General features: G+C 44.1%; 1 protein-coding gene across 1 annotated transcript in view; it reads left to right on the top strand.

The window, feature by feature from the left end:
• LOC147604018 (cilia- and flagella-associated protein 251-like) overlaps window positions 1–19,547 on the top strand; it is a 212,740-nt gene extending 193,193 nt beyond the window's left edge. The window contains exons 17-21 of the mRNA XM_086795115.1: window positions 3,643–3,779; window positions 8,343–8,445; window positions 8,582–8,667; window positions 18,708–18,839; window positions 18,951–19,547. Of these exons, the coding sequence (XP_086651241.1) occupies window positions 3,643–3,779; window positions 8,343–8,445; window positions 8,582–8,667; window positions 18,708–18,807 (426 nt within the window). The 3' untranslated portion in view covers window positions 18,808–18,839; window positions 18,951–19,547. The remainder of the gene's footprint in view (window positions 1–3,642; window positions 3,780–8,342; window positions 8,446–8,581; window positions 8,668–18,707; window positions 18,840–18,950) is intronic.
• Window positions 19,548–24,955: the final 5,408 nt, after the last annotated feature.

The following is a 24,955-nucleotide window of genomic DNA, read 5'->3' as shown; positions in this document are numbered from 1 at the left end:
AAGCAGACAGTGGAGTTCCTACTAAAACCAAGTTGGTGGAACTGTTTGGAATGTAAAGTCGGTTGAAGTGGATGCCAATTATTTGGGCCAATCCCAGGTGTAATGATCCTTGGATTCTGTGTGGTGCCTACAGGGTGGTGCACCTTCACGAAGGGGGCACCAGCTTTGGTAGTGGCCATACTCCCCACATCTGTAGCAGAGGATGGGGTGATTACGGGGTGGGGAAGAGCAAGTCCACAGGTCATGGGGCTGCTTCCATAGTGTCTGGTGCAGTGGGGTTGGGAATGAGTGGTGGAAGGTAGGTCACCTGAGGAGCCCCTTTCCTTTGTGGTAGGGGATCATGGATGACTTCTTCCAAGAGCAGACCTCAGAGAGAAGCTTACCCCTCAATCCCCCCATGGGTAAGCATAGTGGGCTTCAACAACTACCGATGGCACATCGACCCTTCCCTTGTTGTGAAGGTAGCCGATGATCCGACCTGGCGAGTTTGGCTTTGGGAGAGCTGCCCCTTGATCCGCTTCCGGTGGGACCTATGAGAGTGGAATTGGCGGGACCCGTCGAGCCGTTGAGACCAGCCATTGAGAGGCCTTAGACATCCTCTTCTTTCAGCATTTGGTTCGCCTCAACGGGCGTATTCTCTTACAGACACTAGATGACACCCCGACGGCTAGAGTGCACTGGTAGGTCAATGGCATACTCCAGGATTTCCCTGCGGATTACTGGCACAGGCTCTAGGGCAGCTTTCTCCCTCAGAAGGTTACTTTCTTCCTCTGGATTTTTGCACACCGCAGCCTCGCAGTTGGTACCTGGCTCGCCATTGTGGGCCAACCAGCCTAGTGTAGCGGATGTAACGCCCTTGAGGAGACTCAATGTCATTGCTTAAAGGGAGATTTCAAACCAAACAAGGGGGAGATCTCAACAAATCAGGTGCCTTGTGCTGCCAACAAGATCCCATATGAGTGGCAGTGAAAAAGATGCCATAATCCCACTCTCTCATAAACAAACTGGCGACGCTTTCTCTTCGCAGCCCTTGAAGATCCTTGGATTCTAGCCCAGGTGACCACGAGGGTGTGGATGATATCACTCCAAATCCTGCAAATGCATTGTGACTGAAAAACCAAAGCTCCCTCAAGGGCTTCAGTGCATCTAGCCTTCCAAATGTGCCAGGCTGCAGTGCTAGCAATAATCTCCCATGCACTGTCCAACCCATAGTCACAAGGGAACGGGAACGTTTTGGGGAAACGGATGACTGTTTGGAACGGGAACGAAAAGCTTGAATAAAAGGGAACGGAATCGGGAACGCCACATCATTGCATAAATGTGTTTATAAATGTACTTTATATATCTGTATATGCTTTGGAAAGAGGCATAGTAAAGAAAGAACCTCAAACCATCTCAGTAGTGGCCATGATAATGCATAGATGTGTTCTACATGATACATAGTTCACTTATATTTCTTACATGGTCTGCGGTGCCATTTTGGAACGGGAACGGGAACGGCTATCTCTATGGAACGCGTTCCCCCGTTCCAAGAGCTTGGAACGACGTTCCCTTGTGACTATGGTCCAACCTCTGTGCAAGTGGGACTATCGTGACTCCGGCATGTTGTAAAGACGGCAACAGCGAGAAACTCACCAGCCATTCCTCTCATAACTGAGATGTGGTCCCGACTGTGTCAACCAAATGATAGCACCAAAAAAAATGTAAGCGTCCTTTCTCATCCTTCCAAGGAGATGTACTATCTCACTCCAAATCCTCCGTGCTTCCCTGCACTCTCATAAGCAATGGTAGACTGTCTCTGAAGCTCCTGCACATCTCGGGCATTCTGGGCTAACGCCGATGATAACCGGGATTCTCAGGCTATTCACATCTGAGCCGAGCACCCTCCGATTCATCACATGGGGAACGGTCGCTTGGACTTCAAGTAGGACGCAACCCTTCTTTTATGAGGAGGACAGCACTGGCCTTGCCCTTCACCTCACCCACTTCATCCCAGCCTCAGCGGTCCCGGTTACACAGTGGACCCCAAGGACTGGAGTTTGTCAGATATTGTAGATTATTAGCAGTATCACCGCTTGGCATATCTGGCGGGCGAGATGCAGAGAGGCCATTGACGGTACATCCCCCTCCCTCACAAACGGAGGTGATCCACTCCATTTGGCTAGACATATCCACACTCTTCAAAAATTTTGAGCCAGTCCCATCATATGTTCCTTGGGGCAACTACAAATTCAATAGTAAAAAAACTCATGTACAGTGCTTCAATATTTGCATGTGAGGCCTTATGCATGTGACACCAATGGAAGAGTCTGACATCTATCCCATCTACGGCACTGCACATGTGTACCAGTCACCAAGAGCCTTTCCATCTAGTCACACATGCAGTTATTCCACATAATGGGCTGCCTATCTCTGAAATTGAGTGCTTGGGATAGACTATTGAAGACAACCTGATTGAACGGCGAGCCATGTTTTAATGGTAAAAGCCAAGAAAGGGAAGAAAAGTAGCATAATATTTGCTCCATCTCAGTGGGCTAGTCCCCACGCTTGCCAATTTGCATTGCACAAGCTTAAAAGAGAGTAGATTCTTCTTTGGTTGAATCCATGGCCATGCACAATGAGTGTATCATGTATCAGATCCTTCAAGAAAGGTTGGTCCCTTCAGCTGACTGCATTGGCTGTGACTTAGAGAGGCAGGTACAAGCAAGTTAATTGACTTCTTTTGGGTAACCAAAAATCTATCCCTTTCTTTGGGGATGAGATGAATAAGGCAATTTTAGAGCATAGAAGGCTTTTTTTTTTTGGTACCCAAATATCCTGCAAGGATCCTACGTTGTCTCTTCCAAAAGAAGACCAAATGGTTGAAGAACAAGGCTTTTGGCAGGGCATGAAGAACTTGTTCAAGCTCCAACAAGGTGAAGCACGTATCCAAGGCTTCTTGCACATCTCTTCTGCAACGAGGTCTTTTTTGGGGTTTTGAAGAGGGGGGGAGGACCTTCAGCTGACTGCATTGGCTTTGACTTATAGAGGCAGTTACAAGCAAGTTAATTGACTTCTTTTGGGTAACCGAAATTCTATCCCTTTCTTTGGGGATGAGATGAAAAAGGCCATTTAAGAGCATAGAAGGCATTTTCTTTTGTACCCAAGTATCCTGCAAGGACCCTACGATGTCTCCCAAGAGAAGACCAAATGGTTGAAGAACAAGGGTGAGGCCCCAACTTGCCCTTTGGCAGGGCATGAAAAGCTTGTCCAAGCTCTAACAAGGTGAAGCATGTATCCAAGGCTGCTTGCACATCTCTGCTGCACAGCGAGATTTTTTCTTTCGGGTTTTGAAGGGCCGGGGGAGTGGGGGAAGGGGATCTTTATCCAGACTATATCTCGAAATGCTGAGGATGTTTCCATAGTCAGAAGGTGTGAATAGTAAATAGGCGCATGTTTTCGCGTAGTTGGTGGATCACACACCCTCACTACCAACTACACCGTGTATCATATGAATAGTTCTTCTTCCTACCTAGATAGAAAGGAATTGAACAAAGCACCAGCATCAATCTCTACTTTTGAATCCTTAATTTATCATAACTGTCACATAATTTTTGTACTTAGAAAAGGAGTAAAACAAGTGATTGCGTTAATTTTTTACAGGGAGAAGAGTTTCCAGATGAAAGAATTCTCGACGCTACAGTGAAACTTGACCAGATGCATAACCTTCTATGTTCACTTGGGGTTTTTCCATCCTTCCATGAAGTACAAGAGATTCTTACTGAAATCAATCAAACCTTGTAAGGACTAAATTAAAACTAATAAGCCATAAACCTTACTGTAGTCATGTCCTTCTTGTGCCTTCAAAGATTGGCTGTCTATCCATGGTTGACAAATACATTTGTGTGAGGGGACTTCAATAACTCTCCATCAGTGCAAGATAACATATCTAGGAATTCACACATTATTGCAATAGAAAAAGTGGCCTGGCGAATCTCCATTCAGCCTTGGATGAGAATTAGACAAGGGAGAGCTTGTGGTTGGAATTGTACTGGAAGTACATGGCAATAGGACTTGTTTGTGCATTAAGTGGACTAGTGTTTGCCGACAACTAATGCAGACAGTTGAGTTGTGCTATGGGTTTGTGTTAGGGGTTGTTATGGTAGAGTTTGTTACACTAAGACTAGATGTCCTATTAGGATTCAGCTCTTGGATGAGAGTTGGATTGACAATAAGAAATTGAATCTTTGTAGCATGGTCTACTGGCCTAGGTAAGAGGCAGTAGACTTGAGTAGATGCTATGGATGGATGTCCAGATATGGGGATCTGCTTACATAGGCTTGTCTCCTTATGCATTCACGAAGACATGAATTGAAGAGAAGAAAGGCAGTATGTTACGTCCCAACAAATCTATAGTTAGGGCTAGGGACGTGGACTAACCTATTTTAGGGTTAGGGCTTAGCTAGGGCGTGGGGACCTGGAGGGTTCACACGGGGGCTAAGGGCACTTGAGGTCTAGATTGGCTAAGAGCTTATAATTAATAGCCTAGGGCTGATAATGTCTAAAACCTTATAAATAAAATAGGAAAGCTTATAAATAAAACAAGGACCAATAATAGTTAAGTTATTGACCTTGGCGGCACTTACGAGTTGTTGATGTATCCACACGATAGACCGAAAGACTACCAGGGGTATGCAATACCTCATGGCCATGGAGCTACAAGGTGAGTGGTTCAGCCTAGTGGTACAAGATGCTAGGTTGGGGCCATCGGTACCAAACAAGCTCACAGCAATTAGACCTCATGCTCAGGGGTGGTTCGAGGAAAACTTATGGTTTGGTGATGAGTCACTAGCCACAATCTATCACGGTCATGCGATGCGTATGATGTCGGGTCTCTGAACCCTTGTTGGGGTTTCGGCTCTAGGTCAAATGATCCTTGGGCTTGGTTTGTGGAGACCTTACACAACGTGCATTCACACACCCAAGTCGGCCACATTCGCAGGTCCACTAGATAGCAATTTGTAGGTTTTCAACAAAAAATCCAAACTTTGATAATGCGTGTTTTTTTTATTTTTTGTTGACATGATGATTAATCTACTCCTAAGCTTCCTAATGGTTTGAACAAAAAAATCCAAACTTTGTGCTCTAATTACTCCTTAATGATGCATGTATTTTATTTTTTATTTTTTTCAGAAAGAGACTTCTATTAAGTATGAGAAAAACATACAACAATCACAGCTATAAGCCGGAAAAGAATAGAATCACCCCAACATGTAAGCTGATTTCAACCACTGAGGAGCATCATGATGCCATGTAAGACGTGTGGTACTAGAGGAAAAGAAGATGCCATGGTCCCACTCCCGCATAAATATCACGCGCTTCGCGTGCGCAGAACGAGAGGGCCCTGAATGCGAGCCCAAGTAGCCATAAGAGTATGGATGATATCACCTCATATAGTACTAATGCACTGAGACCCAAAAATCTGGACACCCTCAATAGCCTCCGTGCATCTAGCTCTCCAGATCTGCCATGCTGTAATACTGACAATAATCTCCCAACTGGTGTCAATCCTCTATCTCGGGGGGGGGGGGGGGGGGGGGGGGGGGGGGGGGCGTGGTAATCAGAGTGAGGAACATCCTGCAATAAACCATGCTGGGCTTTACCTCTGCGAATGAAAATAGCAGAATCTATACCACTGCCCTCATAAAAAAGCTGCGGACCGGACTGGGAGAGCCAAGCAACTGCCCCCCAAGTCACATGCATGGCTTGGCCAGTCAATTTCCCATAAGTTGGGCTACAGAACCCCAAATCTGCTGTGCAATGCTGCATCCCCATAAACAATGTTGTACAGTGTCAGAATCTGCCGCACACCTAGACAGGAAGGTGCTACACCAAAACCGATCTCCACTAATTGGTGGGGAGACCACCATGTAAGAATAACCAAAAGAAATGAGAGATGTGGCTCCTTTTGTATGAGTGCCAAAGTCTATGCCAATATTTGCGCTGTATCACTAGAGAAATATCATAGCTCTCCCAATGAAGCCTGAGAGTAGCGATCCTATGCATTTGTCGAGTGAGGAGAAGTCTAGCATTCCGGACAGTGAAACTGAAAGAAGGAAGACTTTTCAAAGGATCGAAGGCATCAATCCACTCCCACTCTCCTGATCCCACTTGAAGATCATGTTCAAGATCAAAGCATGGAAGGCATGAATCCACTCCCACTCTCCTTGGATGAGAATTAGACAAGGGAGATCTTGTGGTTGGAATTGTACTGGAAGTAGACAGTTTGCACCCTTAGCTGTTCAAGATCAAAGAACCTCTCTTGTGGAGAAGCAAGTGTCCTCAACTTGCCTCCATTGGTGTCACCCCAATGGAGCTCTGCAAATGGATATGGATCAAGGAGGGAGAGAGCTATGGAAAGCTCTCTCAACCTCAACGCCGCCCACGTGAGTGCAAGGAATGGGGGAGAGATGGAGATAGAGAAGAAGAGAAGCAAGCAATCTTCACTCTAAGCACACTCACACAGTCCACAAGCACGGAGAAGGAGAGGGAGAAGAAGAGAAGCGAGCAATCTTCACTACAGGCACACACACACAATCCACAAGCTGCAAGCATCAAAAGCAAGCTATCACCACAAGAGCACAAGATTAGGCTCAATTGTGATAATAAGATTTATGTAATTTCTCATTATTCAAAAAATCACTTATATGCAAGCCTCTTATGTACAATGTCTGGCCGAATGTCCGGGGACCTAAAAGCCAAACAAGACTAATTTCCTAGGCTATGTATAGTTCACCAACGTTACACAAGTCATAAGCTCCAAAAAGACGTGACAAAAAGGTGCAGCAGAGTGCTAACCAATGTGGTTAACAGCTCAAGTGGTGCTTGGAGGTTGAAAGAAGCCAAATGTCCACCTCTTAAAGGGCGTAGGTTGAGGATAAAGTAGGCATCAATCCACTTCCACTCTCCTTGGATGAGAATTAGACAGGGGAGATCTTGTGGTTGGAATTGTACTGGAAGTAGACAGTTTGCACCCTTAGCTGTTCAAGATCAAAGAACCCTCTCTTGTGGAGAAGCAAGGGTCCCTCAACCTTGCCTCCATTGGTGTCACCCCAATTGAGGCAAGGGTCCTCAACCTTGCCTCCGTTGGTGTCACCCCCATGGAGCTCTGCAAATGGGTATGGATCAAGGAGGGAGAGAGCTATGGAAAGCTCTCTCAACCTCAACGCCGCCTACGTGAGTGCAAGGAATGGGGGAGAGATGGAGATAGAGAAGAAGAGAAGCAAGCAATCTTCACTCCAAGCACACTCACACAGTCCACAAGCATGGAGAAGGAGAGGGAGAAGAAGAGAAGCAAGCAATCTTCACTACAGGCACACACACACAATCCACAAGCCTGCAAGCATCAAAAGCAAGCAAGCAAGCTATCACCACAAGAGCACAAGATTAGGCTCAATTGTGATAGTAAGATTTATGTAATTTCTCATTATTCAAAAATCACTTATATGCAAGCCTCTTATGTACAATGTCTGGCCACCCAAGGAGTGTCTGGGGACCCAAAAGCCAAACAAGACTAATGTCCTAGGCTATGTATAGTTCACCAACGTTACACAAGTCGTAAGCTCCAAAAAGACGTGACAAAAAGGTGCAGTGGAGTGCTAACCAATGTGGTTAACAGCTCAAGCGGTGCTTGGAGGTTGAAAGAAGCCAAATGTCCACCTCTTAAAGGGCATAGGTTGAGGATAAAGTAGGAACGACTGCCATGGAGTTACCTTTGGACTGACAAGCAGCCAAGGTAGTTAAAAGTGAGTGTAGAATTAATTCCAGCAACAATGCTGCAGGAAGGAAAAGAAGATGTAAGAGGAGGAGAAAGAAAAGAGTAGTGGCAAGGGAGAAGACAAAGGGGGGCCAAGCATGTACTATCAAAGCCGCAACATGGCCAGCGAGTGGGGCAAAGTGCTGATGGGGGCTGTCCATTGGGGGTGTAGGAGGGGAGTATGCTTGAGGCTTCTAGGGACACGCTTCTTTCTTATAAACGAGAGATCTTATCAATGATTTGCTACATTTTTTGAATGAGTTCATTTATAATATACATGAGGAGCCCTCCTTTCTTATTCATTGGGCTTGACCCCAGATTCATGCAAGATTTGTTTTACTTGAAACTTAAATGCACTTTTTTAGAGGAAAAACCAAGTTGCTTCCACTCTGTTGTCTTCATCTATCTATTGGAACATCAAAGGGGTCACAAAATTAGCCTGATAGTCTCTTCTTGCAAACTTTTCATTGTTTTTTTGTCTTTTATCACATCATGCAAGTTGTATTAGTCCATTTTTTAATGTTTTGTCATGTGGGATTCATTTCAGCCCGCCAGGTAAAAGCATAAGTTTCGACGACTTCTTACCAATTTTCATAAACCATAAACCTGTGATGGAGCTTGATGCCTCGCTCATACACCATGCTTTCAGTGTGAGTGCATTCAAAATATTGCCTTTTGAGGATATTTCAAAGAGAAGAAACACGTAATACTTGGTAGAGTCTCTTTTAATTATTCATAATGAGATGCTTTCATCGTTCTTGAAGGAAGTGTTACTCGTGCATGTAGGCTCTTGGATCAGATCCTGTTACCGGGAAATTGAACCTAGAGCTGTTGCTAACTGTGCTCCAAACAGAGGGAGAACGAATGACAAGGTATGCAACAGTTTAAACTCTTTGAGTTTGTTGATGAGATTCACCCGCATGTGCCAAGGCCTGCCTGCCCAAATCACATCACATCCATTGAGTGTTGCGACTAAGAAATCTTCATTGTCCAAATATCTGTGTATGTTGATTTCAATCTACTGCTTCAAAAGAGGCTCAAGTCTCCAGTAATTCTTGTGCACAACACATCAAAGCCCAATAGCTGTGGCCATATCATTGGAAATGAGGTTGTTCAATGAACAACCATCACACTTGAAAAGAGAGGACCAATTGTGTAGCAGTTCCAAGCTTTGAAAAGCTTTATACTCTTCATTGGTAATTTCTTGAATGTGCAATTTTTCATTAATGGCTGCCTCTCCTTCACCAATTGTGTAGCAGTTCCAAGCTTTGAAAAGCTTTATACTCTTCATTGGTAATTTCTTGAATGTGCAATTTTTCATTAATGGCTGCCTCTCCTTATCTCTCCTTCACCAAGAGAGGACATTGAGGGGAAACATGATCCTTCTCACCACACTTGAAGAAGCTCCCCTCTTTCAAGTACCTCTCCCTTTGCTCCTTGTCAAATCATCCCTGGCCCAATTACCCCCTCCTTGCTGTTGAAATATGCACCAAATACATCCCTAGAAGGATGGGGCCAAATAAGCCATGTACATGTGAAAGGGACCAAATCACTTAGCTTGTGGGTGAAGCTTCTCTAGCACCTAGTTTAGTGTTAAACCACTTGTTTTGATGAAACCACTAGGTGGTATTGAGTTGTATGAGATCTATAAAAGGGCACTTGCCTATGAAGTAATCAATCAACTATTTTTCCCAATATTGTTGTCTCTCTTGTGTGTACACAGCCCTTCTATTATTTTTCCCTCCCTTACCTATGCGAGATGTACTTCCGCCTCTAAAGGGGATCCTTCGTCGACCATGAGATCTGGTCATCCCTACTCCGAGTCCTTATGAGGATTGTCTCTTGGAACATTCAGGGTCTTGGGGGTTTTTTCTCCGCGTCGGCTGAAAAAAATTGTAAAAACCCAGTTACATTGTGCAATCACAGGTGGACCTATGGGTGTATTGCTCTTGCAAGAGCATAAACTGGATGCTAGCCAGTGTGGGAGATTAGGCAAGCTTTTCTCGGGTCACACCTTTTGGTCATCAGCTGTTGGTACCAAGGGTGGTGTCTGTATCTCTGTGTCAGCTTTGATCTTGCCTTGCATCATTGGACATGGTGTCATTTTGCCTGCGAGAGCGCAGTGGATCCTTCTTATGCAGGGTACTACACGCATTGGTATTCTCAACCTCTCTGCTCCTAACCATAGAGGTGAGAGGATTGCCTTCTGGAAATCTCTCACTACACTGATGCCTCTTGCCGACCATTGGATTATTGGTGGGGATTTTAACATGGTTGAGATGCCAACGGATAAAAGAGGTGGACTAGGTGTTATTGAGTTGTATGGGAGGGCACTTGCCTATGAAGTAATCAATCAACTATCTTGCCCAATATTGTTGTCTCTCTTGTGTGTACACAACCCTTCTACTATATTTTACTCATCATGTGTTTTAACCCTGAATTAGTCTTTGAGCCACCATAGCCAACTTGCTTTTTTTTTTTTTTGTGAAACCACTGTTTATATTAAATAGTAAAATGTACAGTCATAGTCACCCGAAGCGGGTGGAACGAACCAAAAAATTTGGGAAAATTCTCCAAACTGCTGGAGAGAAAGCCAAGATCATAACAATTTCGAAGAGACCGGAGTAGGACAGCACGAAAATAGGGGAAGGGATGAACAACATCACCAGAAAAATGCAGATGATTTCTGGTGGAATAGATGTTCCAAAGAGCCCAGAAGCGCACCCACGCGGAGAAATCATCATACCCCGGTAAGGCCGGGGACAATCTGCCAAAAATTCAAAAAAGTTACCCACAGCACTGTCGAGGGAATCTATACTGTAGCAGTGCTCTCAAGTGTTGAAGAAAATCACGGGAATGCAAGCAACTCCACAATAAGTGACGTACAGTCTCGGGCATAAGGCGGCAACACCGACATAAAGCTCGAGCAATATGCCTTTGAGCCAGTAGAGTGACAACCGGCAGCGTGCCCGTAATGCATCGCCAAAAAAAGACCCGTTGCTTAAGTGGCAACTTTGACTTCCACACCTTTTTTTAAGTCAATTTCCACCAGGGCAAAGGCTTATCCAAGTGCCATAGCCTGTTCCCATGTTCCACTATCCAAGGCTGAGGAATAAGCAAACGGTAGGCCTTGGAAGCAATGAGGAGATGGAATGGGAACGAGGCATAACCCGGCTGCTGACAATCAAAATGCCAATCCTGTAATGAATCCTCCTCCTCAAGAGGGGGTACCGGCTGAAATGGAGCCAGAAGTTCAGCTATGGCATGCCATATCGGCCTATGATGCATGCCCAGATGCCATTGCTGCTGGCCCTGGGGAAAGAAAGAACCATACCATGCTCATCAACCACATCCTATACCATACGTATTCCCAAAGTCGATAGACAATAAGCCTTTCTTGGGTGATCCAGCGCTAAAGGCCGAGGAACAAAAACGACATCCGAGTGATCCAAAACCCAGTGACCATAAGCATCTACTTTCATGTGTGCACACATGGCTGCCAACATCTTTGTCCAGGGCAAAGTCAATAAGCAATGTGGCCTTACGTGCTAGCATGTGATAGTGAATGTCGAGAATGTTCTGGCCCCCATGCATTTTTGGCGAGCACACATAAGCACGTTTGAGTAGATGAAGCTCTTTGCGATCCGATTGTGTTTGCCGGAGGCAATGGCATGAGTATAAATGTATCAATCTGCTTACTAGTCCAGGGTAGCAAAGGAAGGTAAAACTGAATGTACGCCATGATGATCAACTGGACAATTTGCAAGCTGACATGCAAAGGCCAAGTGGATAGCTTCCAATAATCAATTTTGCACTCCAATCGAGTCAGCACCCATGTTCCACTATCCAAGGCTGAGGAATAAGCAAACGGTAGGCCTTGGAAGCAGTGAGGAGATGGAATGGGAACGAGGCATAACCTGGCTCTGACCAAACCTCTAAGTGCAGCCTGTAGTTCTTCCTCCATAAAGGACTCTTCCACGCCTTGTGCCTCATCAAGTGATAGGATCGGTGTAACCTCATCTAAAAGCATAGTGCGAGCAGCCAATGCATCTTGTGTAAGTGGCATAGGACAGGAAAACAATTCCTAAAATGAGAGTGACATATTTCCACAAGCTGTTGCTTGGTAGAGGTCCACGTGCCATCAGACAAACGTGCCATCAGACAACATAAGACGTGCTATGCCTTGCTTTTGTCTAGATGCATGGAGACCTTTGAAAAAAGACTTGGAAGAGCATCCCTTATCAAGCATAGCAATCTTTCGTTTATCATTGTCCTTGATACAAGATTCAACATCCATGAGTGTGACATTTTCCTCGACAGCCACTGGTCTTGTATGACTAAGTTCAGTGTAAGACTGCACAATCCTTTTGGCCTCTGCCACCCTCTCCCATAAAGCACCCATGTACTACTTGCCATAGTCCCTTATCAGCATTTGCATGCGTGAAACAAAACAACGCCATGCAATGTCAACATCCTCATTCAACTGCAACGAAAGGGGTTGCACAGCCGAGCATACCAAATCAGCAAATGCATCGTGAGTGAGGTAACTATTGTTGATGAGAAGTAATCGTTTATGTGGCAGAGGTGGATCATGAATCCCCATTCCAAAATATACAGCTAACCACAACGGGGCATGATCAAACAGACACATTGTGTGGTCAATCCATATGCAGCATGTAAAGGCATCATACTGATTTGCATTTAACAAATACCATTGATCAAGACGGGCAAAATAGTGCGACTGAGCATTATGCTGAATTGTGAATCCAGGAGTGTCTAGCATGAGCCGTCTCTAGAGATCCAAAGAATGCAAATGCTCAATCATACTATGCCATTCTACTCGCTCAGCCCGCAACATATGGGAACGATGTGAGGAGTTATCCTCATGGCTAGGTAGTGAATGATCCAGCCACATTTTACAAGTGAATACATCATATTGCGCTGCATTCAAAAGATACCAACGATCTAAATGTGCCCAATTATCGTTAAAAGCATTATGATGGAAGGTATAGCCTTTCATGCATCATAACTTGTGTCCAAAGATCACATGCATGTAAATGCATAAGGGTTTGGTCCCATATCTACTTTTCAGATGCCATCATGTGAGAGCAATGTGAAGTATTGTCATCATATGTTGGTGAGTTATTAAAATCACCACAACTAAATGCATTAGAGCACCAGGGATATCTTTGAATGAATGCCACATTTTTGTCCTTTGCGCTGAATTTGCGAGGCATACACATTGGCAAATTCATAAATTTCTCCATGAATCATACACTAAATTACCTTCCATCAGCCTTGGGGATCATTGTAAGAAATTTGAGATATGACATCTCCCAAGGTGCAAACTCCTTTTTGTGCTAAAAAATAAGCTTTTCTTGGCTCATCAGCCACAGCCAATGGCGTATCAAATGCTCTGCTCCAATGTACATTTTTAGTTGCAAGTGTGTTTCTAGGAGGCACTGGCCTATGTGCCCGATGCGGAAGTATAAGCATAAACTTCCAATCTCACGGTAATCTAGAAGAGTAGGGGTAGCCTTGGTGACCTACCAAGATATCCCAGTAGGAGAGATTCCAGTGCCCCAAAGAATCAACCTTTAACACGCACACAGTGCAGCCAACGTTCATGCCCATGGTTATCCTTGTTCTGGAAAAGATATTATCATGGTACTTTTGTGAGCTAGTACATGGTAATGCACATTCAAGATATTCAGCCCACCATGCATTTTAGGACTGCAAACATGTTCCATTTTCAATAGCCTTAAAGCCTTCCTATCAGTGCTTGTTTTCCATAACAGTTCCATTTGCTAATGACATGAACAATTTTTTGTCCCAAATCAACAACGGCAAGAACTGTATGTAAGCCATTATAATGGATTGTACTGTTCGCAGCCTGACATGCAAAGGCTATGTAGACAAGTGCCGGTAATGAACCTTTTGTTTAACTTTTGTGAGCACCCATGCAACTGCTTCTTTGAAAGATATGTTCCAACCCAAAGGGTATCCCAAATGCCTAGTGATTTGGCCTGGGGGTAGTACATCTCCTAGAAAGAGTATACTATGCCAATCAGCCAAATTTTGTGATGGGAAAAGGTTACTAGGACTACATTGAAGGTGAACATGAGGAGGCACCAGAGATACCGGAGATTAATCCAACTGCTACAGATGTAAAAGAATTCAAGGATTGGCTTGTTTTAGTAGTAGCAACTTCGACTTTCTAAAGTTGATTTTCAGCCGTGCGGCTATTCTCCCAAACAATTGCAAAACATCCATAATCACTGTCAAATCCCTTGGAGTATCTGCTGGGAAGAAAAAAGAGTCATCATGCCTATGCAACCATTGATGACCCGTTTAGCTGCACCAATCCATGTAATTCTTCTTTCCGAGTAAGAATATTGATATACATTAGCAAAGGATGAGTGGCAATTGCATACAAGATTGTGCTCAGTGGGCATCCCTACCTAACCAATTTTCCCAAAGTCTAGGGTGATGATAATCCTTTCCCAATGATACATCTAGCTGTACTGCTTGCATACAACCAATAGATGACTTCTATCATTTGCAAACCAAACCCTAGATGTTTCATGAAGGCAACAATAAAGTCCCAATGCACTATATCAAATGCTTTGGCAATGGCTACCTGTAGTAGTGGCACCTCCAGACCAGTATATTTTGTATACTCCATTCCCATATAAGCATTACATATGTTGTCTCTTATTTGCCGTCTAGGAATGAATCTGTACTGGGCAGGATGCAACCCTTTGTCAAGCACTGGCTATTTTATTGGAGATCATCTTTGTCACTAATTTGTATAGCACTGGCATTAAAGTTATAGGTCTCCAAGCTTCTGTATTGGAGTACCGCTCGTTTATCTCTGGCTGGCCGAGTGGTTGTGGCCAACCAGGTTCTGCTTGCTACCATGTGGTACATCACTTCTTGCTGGGCCTTCTCTCGGGCGTGCATTGGCCAGGTGTGCAGAGGCTCATCAGGAACTTTCTTTGGTCCGGTGGCGACGGGCGGCCCGCCAGGGCCAAGGTGGCATGGGCTGTGATCACTCAGCCGAGGGAGAGAGGCGGCCTGGGCATTGTTGATCCTATTTGCCAAAGCCGAGCTTTGCTTGGCAAGTTGGTGGTTCGTGGCCTCCTACCAGGCGCTGAGCCGTGGAAGGAGTTTCTTGTTTCCAGGATTCTCAGCCGCACTCCTTCTCTTAGCGGCCCCTGGACCCCCAGCATCAGGTGGATCTTTACAGAGCAGCGATCCAGAGGAGTGGGCCTTGGCTTCGAGGAGCGTTTTGCAGCTAGCCTTCTAAGGGCCTGGGCGCATCTGAGGCCGTCACTCTTCCAGACTTCCCCGGGCACCGATGAGGAGCGCCTGAGGCAGCCATTGATCTGGAACCCCTTGATCCGACTTCCCAATGGTCATATGGTTGGATCACGGTCTCACGTGTCGTGGGGCCCGTTGAGCTCCGGCCCAGCACAGTCCCTAGACGACTGGATATGTTTTTAGCAGCTGCCTCTAGAGGCCCAGGAGAGGAGACTTAGCGGGATGAGGGGCAGAGAGTTGATGAGACAGGACATTGAGGCGGCCATCCCCCGGGAGTGGCGGACCCCAGTACAGGACCCTCCACCTCCACAGTGGATGGGCGTCTTTACTCGGCATGAGATCCTTCTAGTGGTCTGCGGCACAGCAGAGAGAGTCGCCCCACTCACTTTCGAGGTGGGAGAGGGTGGCCAGCTTCAGAGGACACGACTAGATTTGGATGAGCTCCAGGGTTGTATTTTTCAGAGGGTGCGGGTGGTCGGCTTTCATCAGAGACAGTGGCATGTAGACCCCTCACCGGCCTCGATAGGGGAGGACTGTTCTTGGAGATTATGGGCTTGGGACAGCAGGCCTCTTATTCGCCTTCAGTGGGATCCAGGTGAGTGGTTTTGGCGAGATCCCTACTCGGCCCCTACCAGCCCAGGCATCCCCTGTTTTCAGTACACAGCGAGGCTGGGGCGGCGGATTCAGAGGCACAGGATAGCGGGCACCCCGGCGGCGGCCGAGCATTGGCGGCGACAGGGGCTCTCCCCTGCCTTTCTTGGGGACTTCTGGCAGCGCCTTTGGGCCAGCTTCCGGCCCCGGAAGGTGACGCTTTTTCTGTGGCTTACAGCGCATAGAGGACTGGCTGTGGGGGCCTGGCTAGCTTTTGGCAGACACCCAGCGTCCTGCCCTCGGTGCGGCCATGCACAGGAGTCGCAGCGGCATTGCTTATGGGATTGCCCACAGGCACAGCAGGTCTGGCAGCGCGCTCTCAGGATGGTTTTTGCAGGCTCGCCAGGTGAGATGATGGTGACGTGGGGTGCGGTGGCTTGGGCCACGGACAGCGGCCCGGCCCTTGGATATGAGGACGTCCCTGGCAGTGCGACCATCCAGGTCTCTGACAGGGCGATGGCGGTGGTTCCGACACCAGACTTCTCTTCGGCAGTCTCCCAGGAGGGGGACGGGCACAGATGGGAGATGATCAGCAGCATGACGGCTTGGCACATATGGAGAGCCCGATGCAGGGAGGCCATTGACCGCCAGGCGACTCCACCGGCGGAGGTCATACAGGCCCTCTGGGTGGACATCATTCACACCTTGAGAGGACACTGGGGGAAACTTCAGGGCGACTCGGATCGCATGAGAGGTCGCCGCAAGGCTTTCCTCCGCACTTGGCGCCCTTTCCTCATCGCGAGGGGCGAGGATGTCACTTGGCACTATAGGCCTCCAGTTTGGCTCTCCTCACCTCCCACATGTACTACTAGGTAGCCCCCCCCAGAGAGCGGCCACCCACGGGGGTGGAGCTCAGAGGTGTTCACTGTGTGTTTTTTTATCCCTCCTTGTGAGGTGAGCTTTGTAGCCTTATGGCGTTTTCTCATTAACTAATAGAAGGATCGTTTTTCCCAAAAAAAAAAAAAAAGTTATAGGTCTCCAATCAGCCAAATTTAGGCATACATCCTTTTTTAGAGCCAATTTCACAAGGCCCTCTTGCCAAGAAGCAGGCAGCATTCTTTGTAACCATACAACATTTATCATTGCCAACAAAATGTCTTTTAATTCCTCTCGAAAATGTTGAAAAAAATCCACAATCAATCCATCCGATCCTGGTGACTTCCACTTACGCAGTCTAGGAAGATCACTTTGCAATTCCATATTCGTAAAAGGGGATTCCATCTGTGTAGCTTCTTGTTGATTAAGAATTGGTGTCACATTTATAAGCATCTTGGCTTTCGCTTTCATATCTTCTCATGACGAGAAGTGTAATGGTGTAGCAAAGACTGATTGGAAATGTGCCACGCATTCCCTTTCAAGATCATTTACATCGTTGGTCCACTAACCATCAAGCTTTTGCACACGATGTATGCTTTGCTATTGTGTCTTAGCATGCAAGCTTTTGGAAAATTGTTTTGACAAGGAGCCTTTATCTAGGAAAGGCTTTTTCCTCGCTCGAATTTGCCATTTTTTCAATTTTCTCTGATCGTTGCAATCTATCATATATCGTGCATTTAACAGCTTTTCTTCTTCCTCCTGATTCAATTTCCTTGTTTGTGCAACCTCGTGCAATGCATGCACATCCACTTTGTAGCGGTTTATTTGCTCTCTTTTGCCACCCCATATGCCATCTGCCATATTCTATAATGATAGATTGCATCCTTCTTGCAAAGTTTCTCCATGCTGAGTCCAAGTCATAGCAAACATCTTCTCTAAATAATGCAATGATTTTGTACACCTTTTCTCGATAGACATCATGTGATAGAAGATAGGAGCTATTGACTATACACAGTCATTTACATGGCAATCTTGCGTTGTCCATAGCTAATTCAAAATGCATCCCCACACATAATGGATGATTATCCAATAATTGTGATGTATAATCCACCCATACCTTTGCAGGGTTGGATCTTAACATATAGCATCTGTCAAGTCTCGCTTGATACTGTGACCTAGCATTATGCTGAAATGTGAATCCTCTAGAATTCACATTCCACATATCCATCGCTACAGTGTCTCTAATAAATGTTTGCGAGGCCACTTTTTCTGCCACAATCATGTGTGAATTCCCAGACGTGTTATCTTGCGCTGATGGAGAGTTATTGAAGTCCCCTAACATAAATGTATTTGTCACCCATGGATAGACAGCCAGTCTTCTCCAAAATTCTATAGCTGACGTTGTCGGTGCACATACTCTCATAAATTCATGCATTTGCTCATTTAACATATTTTGGAGCACGATGTATCCACCAAGAGGATCATTGTAGGCAATCATTGGCCTCAAAGCTGTCCGTATCATTATGCATGTGTCACTTTCAAGCTTCTTGAGCTCCATGCAGCAAAGGCACAAAGGTTCATGTTCCCACCCACGTTTGACTGGGCTCAAAACACTATTCGTCATGTTGGAGTGGTTCTCTGTATATATCAAAGAAGTGAGCTTGGACAGGGGATCCCAATTAGAAGATCCCGGTGTTTTTTTAAGTAATGGGTCATATGTTACCACTGTCCTTTAAGTTTGTTTTTCAAATTTTATGTAGAGTGTCATGTAAATAAATTCACAGGATTCAATGGGTTTACACAATGTCTCAAGAGATTATGTTCAGTAGTTTCTAAAGATGATAAATAAGTTCACAGGAGTATCCGCAATTCAATGGGTTTACACAATCTGTCAAGAGATTATGTTCTGTAGTTTCTAAAGATGATAATAAATTCTTCATTTATGGCATTTGGGAGGGCTCAAGGTTGTTTAAAGGATGGCACCACACAGGCATGCCAAAAGAACTTGTTTTAGGGAGTTTTGCAATTCTAATTGACCATGTAAACTAGGCCAAACTTCCTCAAATCACACGACATAAATGCAGTCATTGTGAGTTCCTTAGTATTTTTGTAAGTTTTGCAGGGAAGAAATACAGCATTGCTTTGACAGGATCATCCACAAGCATGCTCTTCCGAGAGAAGTCAGTGCAACATGGTTTGGCAACGAGATATTGAGGCTATAAAGCACTCTCAAGATGGTGATATTGGAGGCTTGGTAAAAGTCTTTTCTGTTCCAATCTATGAATCAAATGTTGCTTTTAAAGATGTGAAAATATGTTCTAGTTTCCTTCTAACCTTAAACGGGTAGACCTTGTGATTTTTTCAGGGTGCCTTGTGCATAGTGGTGATTTCCTCTATGTAGTGGATGTGGCTTTACAAATTGTAGGTAAGTGGGATGGGGATGCTGGATTCTTCAACATGTATTGAGACAAGTCCCTTATGGGCCTCAATCTGAGCTATGACTATGCAGACTTGTGGGCTAGTTTCATGTGTCTCTGGCACCCTGCATTGGCCAGTTCACAGAAAGAAAGGAGTATGGGTGGTCTTCCCACCGGCAGGTGTAGCTTCTACAAGAGAGCCCTCTATGATGCCAACGAATCTCATGCAAGGAGAAAGCAACACATCCATGGTTCCAGTACGTAGATGACCATGGGTAGAGGAGTAAAACCCTCTATGAATGCATGGATGATGGCCTTGTGTAGCCTTCTGGGGCCAACCTGCATTTAGAACACCAAATACATGCACCACCACATATGTGATGGGTCATTTTCAACCTTCCGAGAACATAAATGGAACAAAATCTATGTTGAAGCTGTCCGTCAAACAAGACAATCACCATTTCGATTCTCTCCTCTTGTAAACCCATAACTGCAGACCCTGGTCACAATCAAGACTTGAATATCAAATTATCTCATTGTCGTCATCTTCTTCACTCCTTATTAGATAAGAAATTACACGTTGCATACCCACAGCTATGTGATCCTGGGTGAGATCCACCTATTGGTGTGTTTCTACATGCAACCTATGTGATGAAACATGGATCTGCCTACTAAGAAAAATATTCAGACACAATTGAACCACCAAGTATCCCAAAATCTTGTCAAGGATGATGTAGAATTGCAAAAGGTCATCTTAGACATTGCTATTGCACCACTCCTTCAATTTGACAATGTGTAGCCCATGCATTGGAAAGGCGGTAACTCATTGTCATCCAATGTGTGTATAGGTCATGACCTACTATGAGGAGCAATACGGTAGCACCCAGGTTTTAGAGCTAGACAATGACCTATTGATGCATTGTTTGTAGAAGGGGCTATCATAGAGTAGAAGACATTCTTGAGATCCCGTATCTTGGGAATTTGAATCTTGGATGGGTGGTTTCGTATGGGTTTAAAAGTTGGTGCCAATACCAAAGATGTGTTATGAATCTCATTATTGCTGGCTTCTATAATTCCTTCAAGCCCTTCCATTTTCTCCATCCCACCATACATCACTATCCTTGGGGAGGTATTGATAAGCTTCCCAAGTTGGAAGTGGAGTAGCCCCTTGCCATAGAGCCAGTGCTTGCTTTTCTTGTGAATGTGCATGTGCATGTGAGTAGGGATGAATATGGAAAGGGTAAGTTCTCTTTTAGAAAGCCCAATTATCTAGAAGAAAGTTGGCCTCATGTGAGGCTCCTACTTCTTCCTTTGCTTCATCTTCACTTGAATCTGCTTCCTTTGCAAGTAAGGCTTTTGAGCCTTTTTCTTGAAAAAACCATCCTTCTCTTCATGGTTAGCTTTGTAACCTATGCATCTCTTGTGCTTGGTTTTTTATCTTTACCATTTGCAACATTCCACAAACCATTCTTCATCAAGGTAACTTTAACTTTAGTTTGCCATGTGTGGAAATTATGTCCTTCAAAGTTATCCGTCTTAGGTGAATAAGCCATTGTAGGGAAGGTCTTACTTTTGGGGTGAATACCCAAGCACCCTTTACAAATTTAAATGGCAAGACAATCTAGAATTCACCCTCACCATACGCATGCATGTTGTTGCTAAAAAAAAAAACACTTAGACCCATAGCCCTTGCATAAGCATAGTAGTGTGGCTTCTTTTTTATCTTTGTAATCTTCTTTTTAATGTGGTTTCTATTAGATCATAATGCGATGCAAACGATGTGGCATAGATTTACCTATGTGCATGTTCTTTGAACATAAACAAATAATCTAAGCATAATTAAAACAACAATTTAAGCAGTCTTTAAGAGACAAAAAAGAGAGCAAAAATAAGAAAAATCATAGAGATTAAGTCTTAATCTGTGAAAGAGTTAATTATAGATTAAGTCTAGATTCTTTTTTTTTTGTAAATCAATAGGGACTAGGTTCATTCAATGAGAAGATGCCTAGTGGGTTGGATAGGGTGTCCTATATAACAACCAACAAAAAAAACGTTGTGACCAAGTTTTTCACGTTGAACGAATTATTCACGTCGTGAAAACCAGGCCTCAAAAATTTTTAAAATTGAATTTTTATACAAAAAATTAAAATATATTTAAAAAATAATGAAAAAAGAGATTTTAACGTGCATGAAAATCACATTTTCACGTTTATAAAAATGATAATCCTAGGGGGATTAAATGTCCTTAATAAAACCTACTAACTCTTGAGGTCCATGCCTCAAGTAGAGATTCTAGCCACTTTTCCTATGCAATGGACCCATTTTTGCACTTGATTATGCCATTAGGTTTTAAACCCTTGTTGGTAACTTCAATTCTCCTAGTGATAATTGGTCCTTTGCCTAGTACAACTATGAGTCCTGAATTCTTGCAAATGCTAGGACTTAACACCCACCAATACTCGCTAGTAGTCCCTACATGCCCAAACCTTAGCCATCATATTGTGAACAGTCTAGGAAGGGGGGTTGCACAAGGCATAAATGGTGCTCTAAACCATGAAGGCGTTGCATGTGTTCTAAATCTTGAACCATGGCCATAGAGATCTAAAAGCGTATGGGGAAATATAATGGAACCACTAATCATGTTCAATTCATGTAAGTTTTTGAGTAGAGATGTGAAACAAGGCATAAATGGTGCTATAAAATACCAAGGAGTTGCACATGGCCCAAATCTTCCATAGAGATCTCTAAGCGCATGGGTAAATATGATGGAGCTATTTATCATCTTCAATTCATGCAAGTGTTTTGTGCAGAGATGTGAGACTTTTGGAAATATAAATTTTCCTACAAATGTACATGCCTTAACTCTATGCTTCAATGGGCAAGGCCATGCAATGGTTCATCAAGTTGAAGCCTTGGATTTAAGACTTCATAAGACTAAAAGCAGAGTCTTCATATTTAGACTTCATAAGACTAAAAGAAGCCTTCATATCTAGATTCTTTAGGCAAGCCTCTAGGTGGAGTAGTGTATCCACAGAACTTTACATAAAGAGCCAAAACCTGAGGAAATTGTAAGGGATTAAAACTTGTACATAAAAACCTTGAACTCATGATGTGAGGATTGGGAGAAACTCAATGAGGCACAAATGAAGTAATGTTTCTTCATGGGATTGAATGGAAACACTTTGCACGATTATCATAGTCTCAAATCTAAATTAAAGAAGCTAAACCAACCACACGTGAATACATACTTGCATACATGTGCACACCCACCCACATGTGCTTGCACCCTCTATCTATACATATACAGCACCCTTAACACACACACCCACACATGCACTCTCTCTAATCATGCACACACATGCACGTGCACACACCCCTCTATCCACAGGCACACACATGACCGCACATGCACACACCTGCACGTGCACACCCCCTCTATGCACACATACAAACACATTCACACACATTCACACACACAAAACACCTTTAAAACACACCTACCCGCCGCAGGTGCACACACACATTCACATAAACATATGCAAATATGCATTCGCGTACACACATATAAACATCAGCACATACATGTGCACACACTTTTACATATGCACATGTGCATAATCCTAAAACACATGCATGTGCATACACTGCATATGCACATGCACATGTATACACATTCACAAATACACTCACACATGCACATGCAAATATGCACGTGTACATGACACTCATATAACCACCCAAACATGCACACACACCCTCTATCCCTGTACACACACACACAAACTTGCACAAACACACACACACACGTACATGCACATATTTTTTGTTTTAACCTCCCTCCCCCCCCCCAAAAAAAAAACCCACATGATGGTAAGTCAAAATCCTTAAACCCCTATTGTACATATGTTATGTAATACCCCCTACCAATTGTACTACATACACATCTATCGGGTGATTAAAAAACCTTTAAAAAAACAAAAAACAAAAAACAACAGATAACTAAAACAACATATGTGAACACACACGTGCGTGCACGTTCATACATACAAAACACACCCACTTGCATGTGTACACACCCTCTTTCCATACACTTAAACCACCCTTAACACAAACACCCGCACAAGCACACTCTCTAAACACACACACACGCGTGCGCACCCACACATGCATGTGCACACCTCCCTCTATCTGTGTACACACATTCACAAACACACTTGAATGCATATGCACACACACAAAACACCCTCAACACACACCTATCAGCACATGCACACACACATTCACATATATGCACACAAACGTGCTACACCCAAAATCCCTTGTTACATTACACTTGTTCTTTTACATATGCACACGTGCACATTCACATATATGCACACAAACGTGCTACATGCATGCATGTGCACAATCCTAAAATTCCCACACATGCACACACATACAATCATACATGTACGCACACATTCACACACACATAACCGCACATGTACATGCACATGCGCACACACACAACCACACATGTACACACACATTTATAAATACACCACACACTTGAGCATATGTACGCACGCACATGCACAATCCTAAAATATCCGCGCATGCATACACACACAATCGCACATCTATACCACATTCACAAATACACCACACACTCGGGCAGTGATACTTTCTGGAAGAAGCAAGGGCGGTGACAGGATTCAAGGAGAAGATTTTAGTTTTTTGTCAAGGACTCTCCAAGACGAAGTGATTCGTGTTAAGGACTCTCCAAGACGAAGTGATTTGTGTTACCACAAGTGAGAGAGGAGAACACTGACTGCAATAGAGTGGAGTCCTGTAGGTCTGCCTCGATAGTTACAGGCTGGAGTACGTGCAGTTTTGTTCAAGTTTTCAGAAGAGAGGGACAATACAACGTGAGAAGGCTTGATTGGATTAGAGTAGAGGGAGGGCTAAAGACTAGAGGAACTTCTAGGTGGTGTGTTCCCTACTAGGACCTTTGTGTAGTCTCTCTGTTAGATACTTGGTTCAGACTATGATTTCTCAACTATAGCTACCAGAGTGTCAGTTAGATGCTGATTTCTGTGAAATTTCAAGTTGTGAATGAAGATGTCGCTATGAAGAGCGTTGTCGCTATGAAGAGCGTTGTCTCGCTAAGGTCTATCAATGGAGGACCCCAAGATTTTTTTTGTGTTTTCTTCTTTTTCTTTGAGCCCGGAGTCTCACGGATATTGAGACTACTTGGTTTTGTTTCAATGAGAAATAGAGTGTGTGGAGCTTGAGTTCTGTGTGATTTGATGAGTTTTTTTGTGTTGTGGTGCCTTATGTTGTTTGGATTGGGATTATGGGAGGGGAATATCTGTGAGTGCAAATCCATATTCGTCTATGAACAGAACTGAGTCAGTCATCTTCAATTAAGAAGCTAGAGTCAGATCGAGTCAGTTAAATGTCAGATCGTGTCAGCTATGTGTGTAGAAGGTGAGAACTAGTCTATCTGGGTTAAGTGGAGCCTATTTGGATTTTGGTCTAACAGCTTGGATTGTCAGTCTGTTGTGGTGGGCCTCCCTCACCTATAAATAGACCCTCATTCCTTTGTATCTTCATCCTTGAGCTATACCATGCCAGTATTATCTTAAAATAATCATATTTTTATTATCCCTTAATTTTTCTCTTCTCTTGGGAGCTTGAAGCTTCTCTCTCTCTCCAACAACTCTTGAAGTTGGCTCTTCTCCTCTTGGTGGCCAATTGATTGGTTGGGGGCTTCACTGCTAATTAAAGAATCAAGCCAAACTTAGAGATAAGACTAATTTTTATGGTTTTTTTCAATTATCTCAATGACTTTCTTCTTCTCAACCCCTCTTAAGCTTGAGAATCTTTCAAAATGATGGTTTTTATTCAAATCAAGTTTTTCTTAAGATTCTTAATATCTAATTAGAATTAAGTTAATCTTTATGCTTAATTG

This window comes from Cibotium barometz, chromosome 62, assembly GCF_041138505.1.
Source record: "Cibotium barometz isolate CiBa-2024 chromosome 62, ASM4113850v1, whole genome shotgun sequence".
In the NCBI taxonomy this organism is placed as follows: domain Eukaryota; kingdom Viridiplantae; phylum Streptophyta; class Polypodiopsida; order Cyatheales; family Cibotiaceae; genus Cibotium; species Cibotium barometz.
Note: the sequence above shows the minus strand (reverse complement) of the source record. Positions and strands in the feature narration are given on the sequence as shown.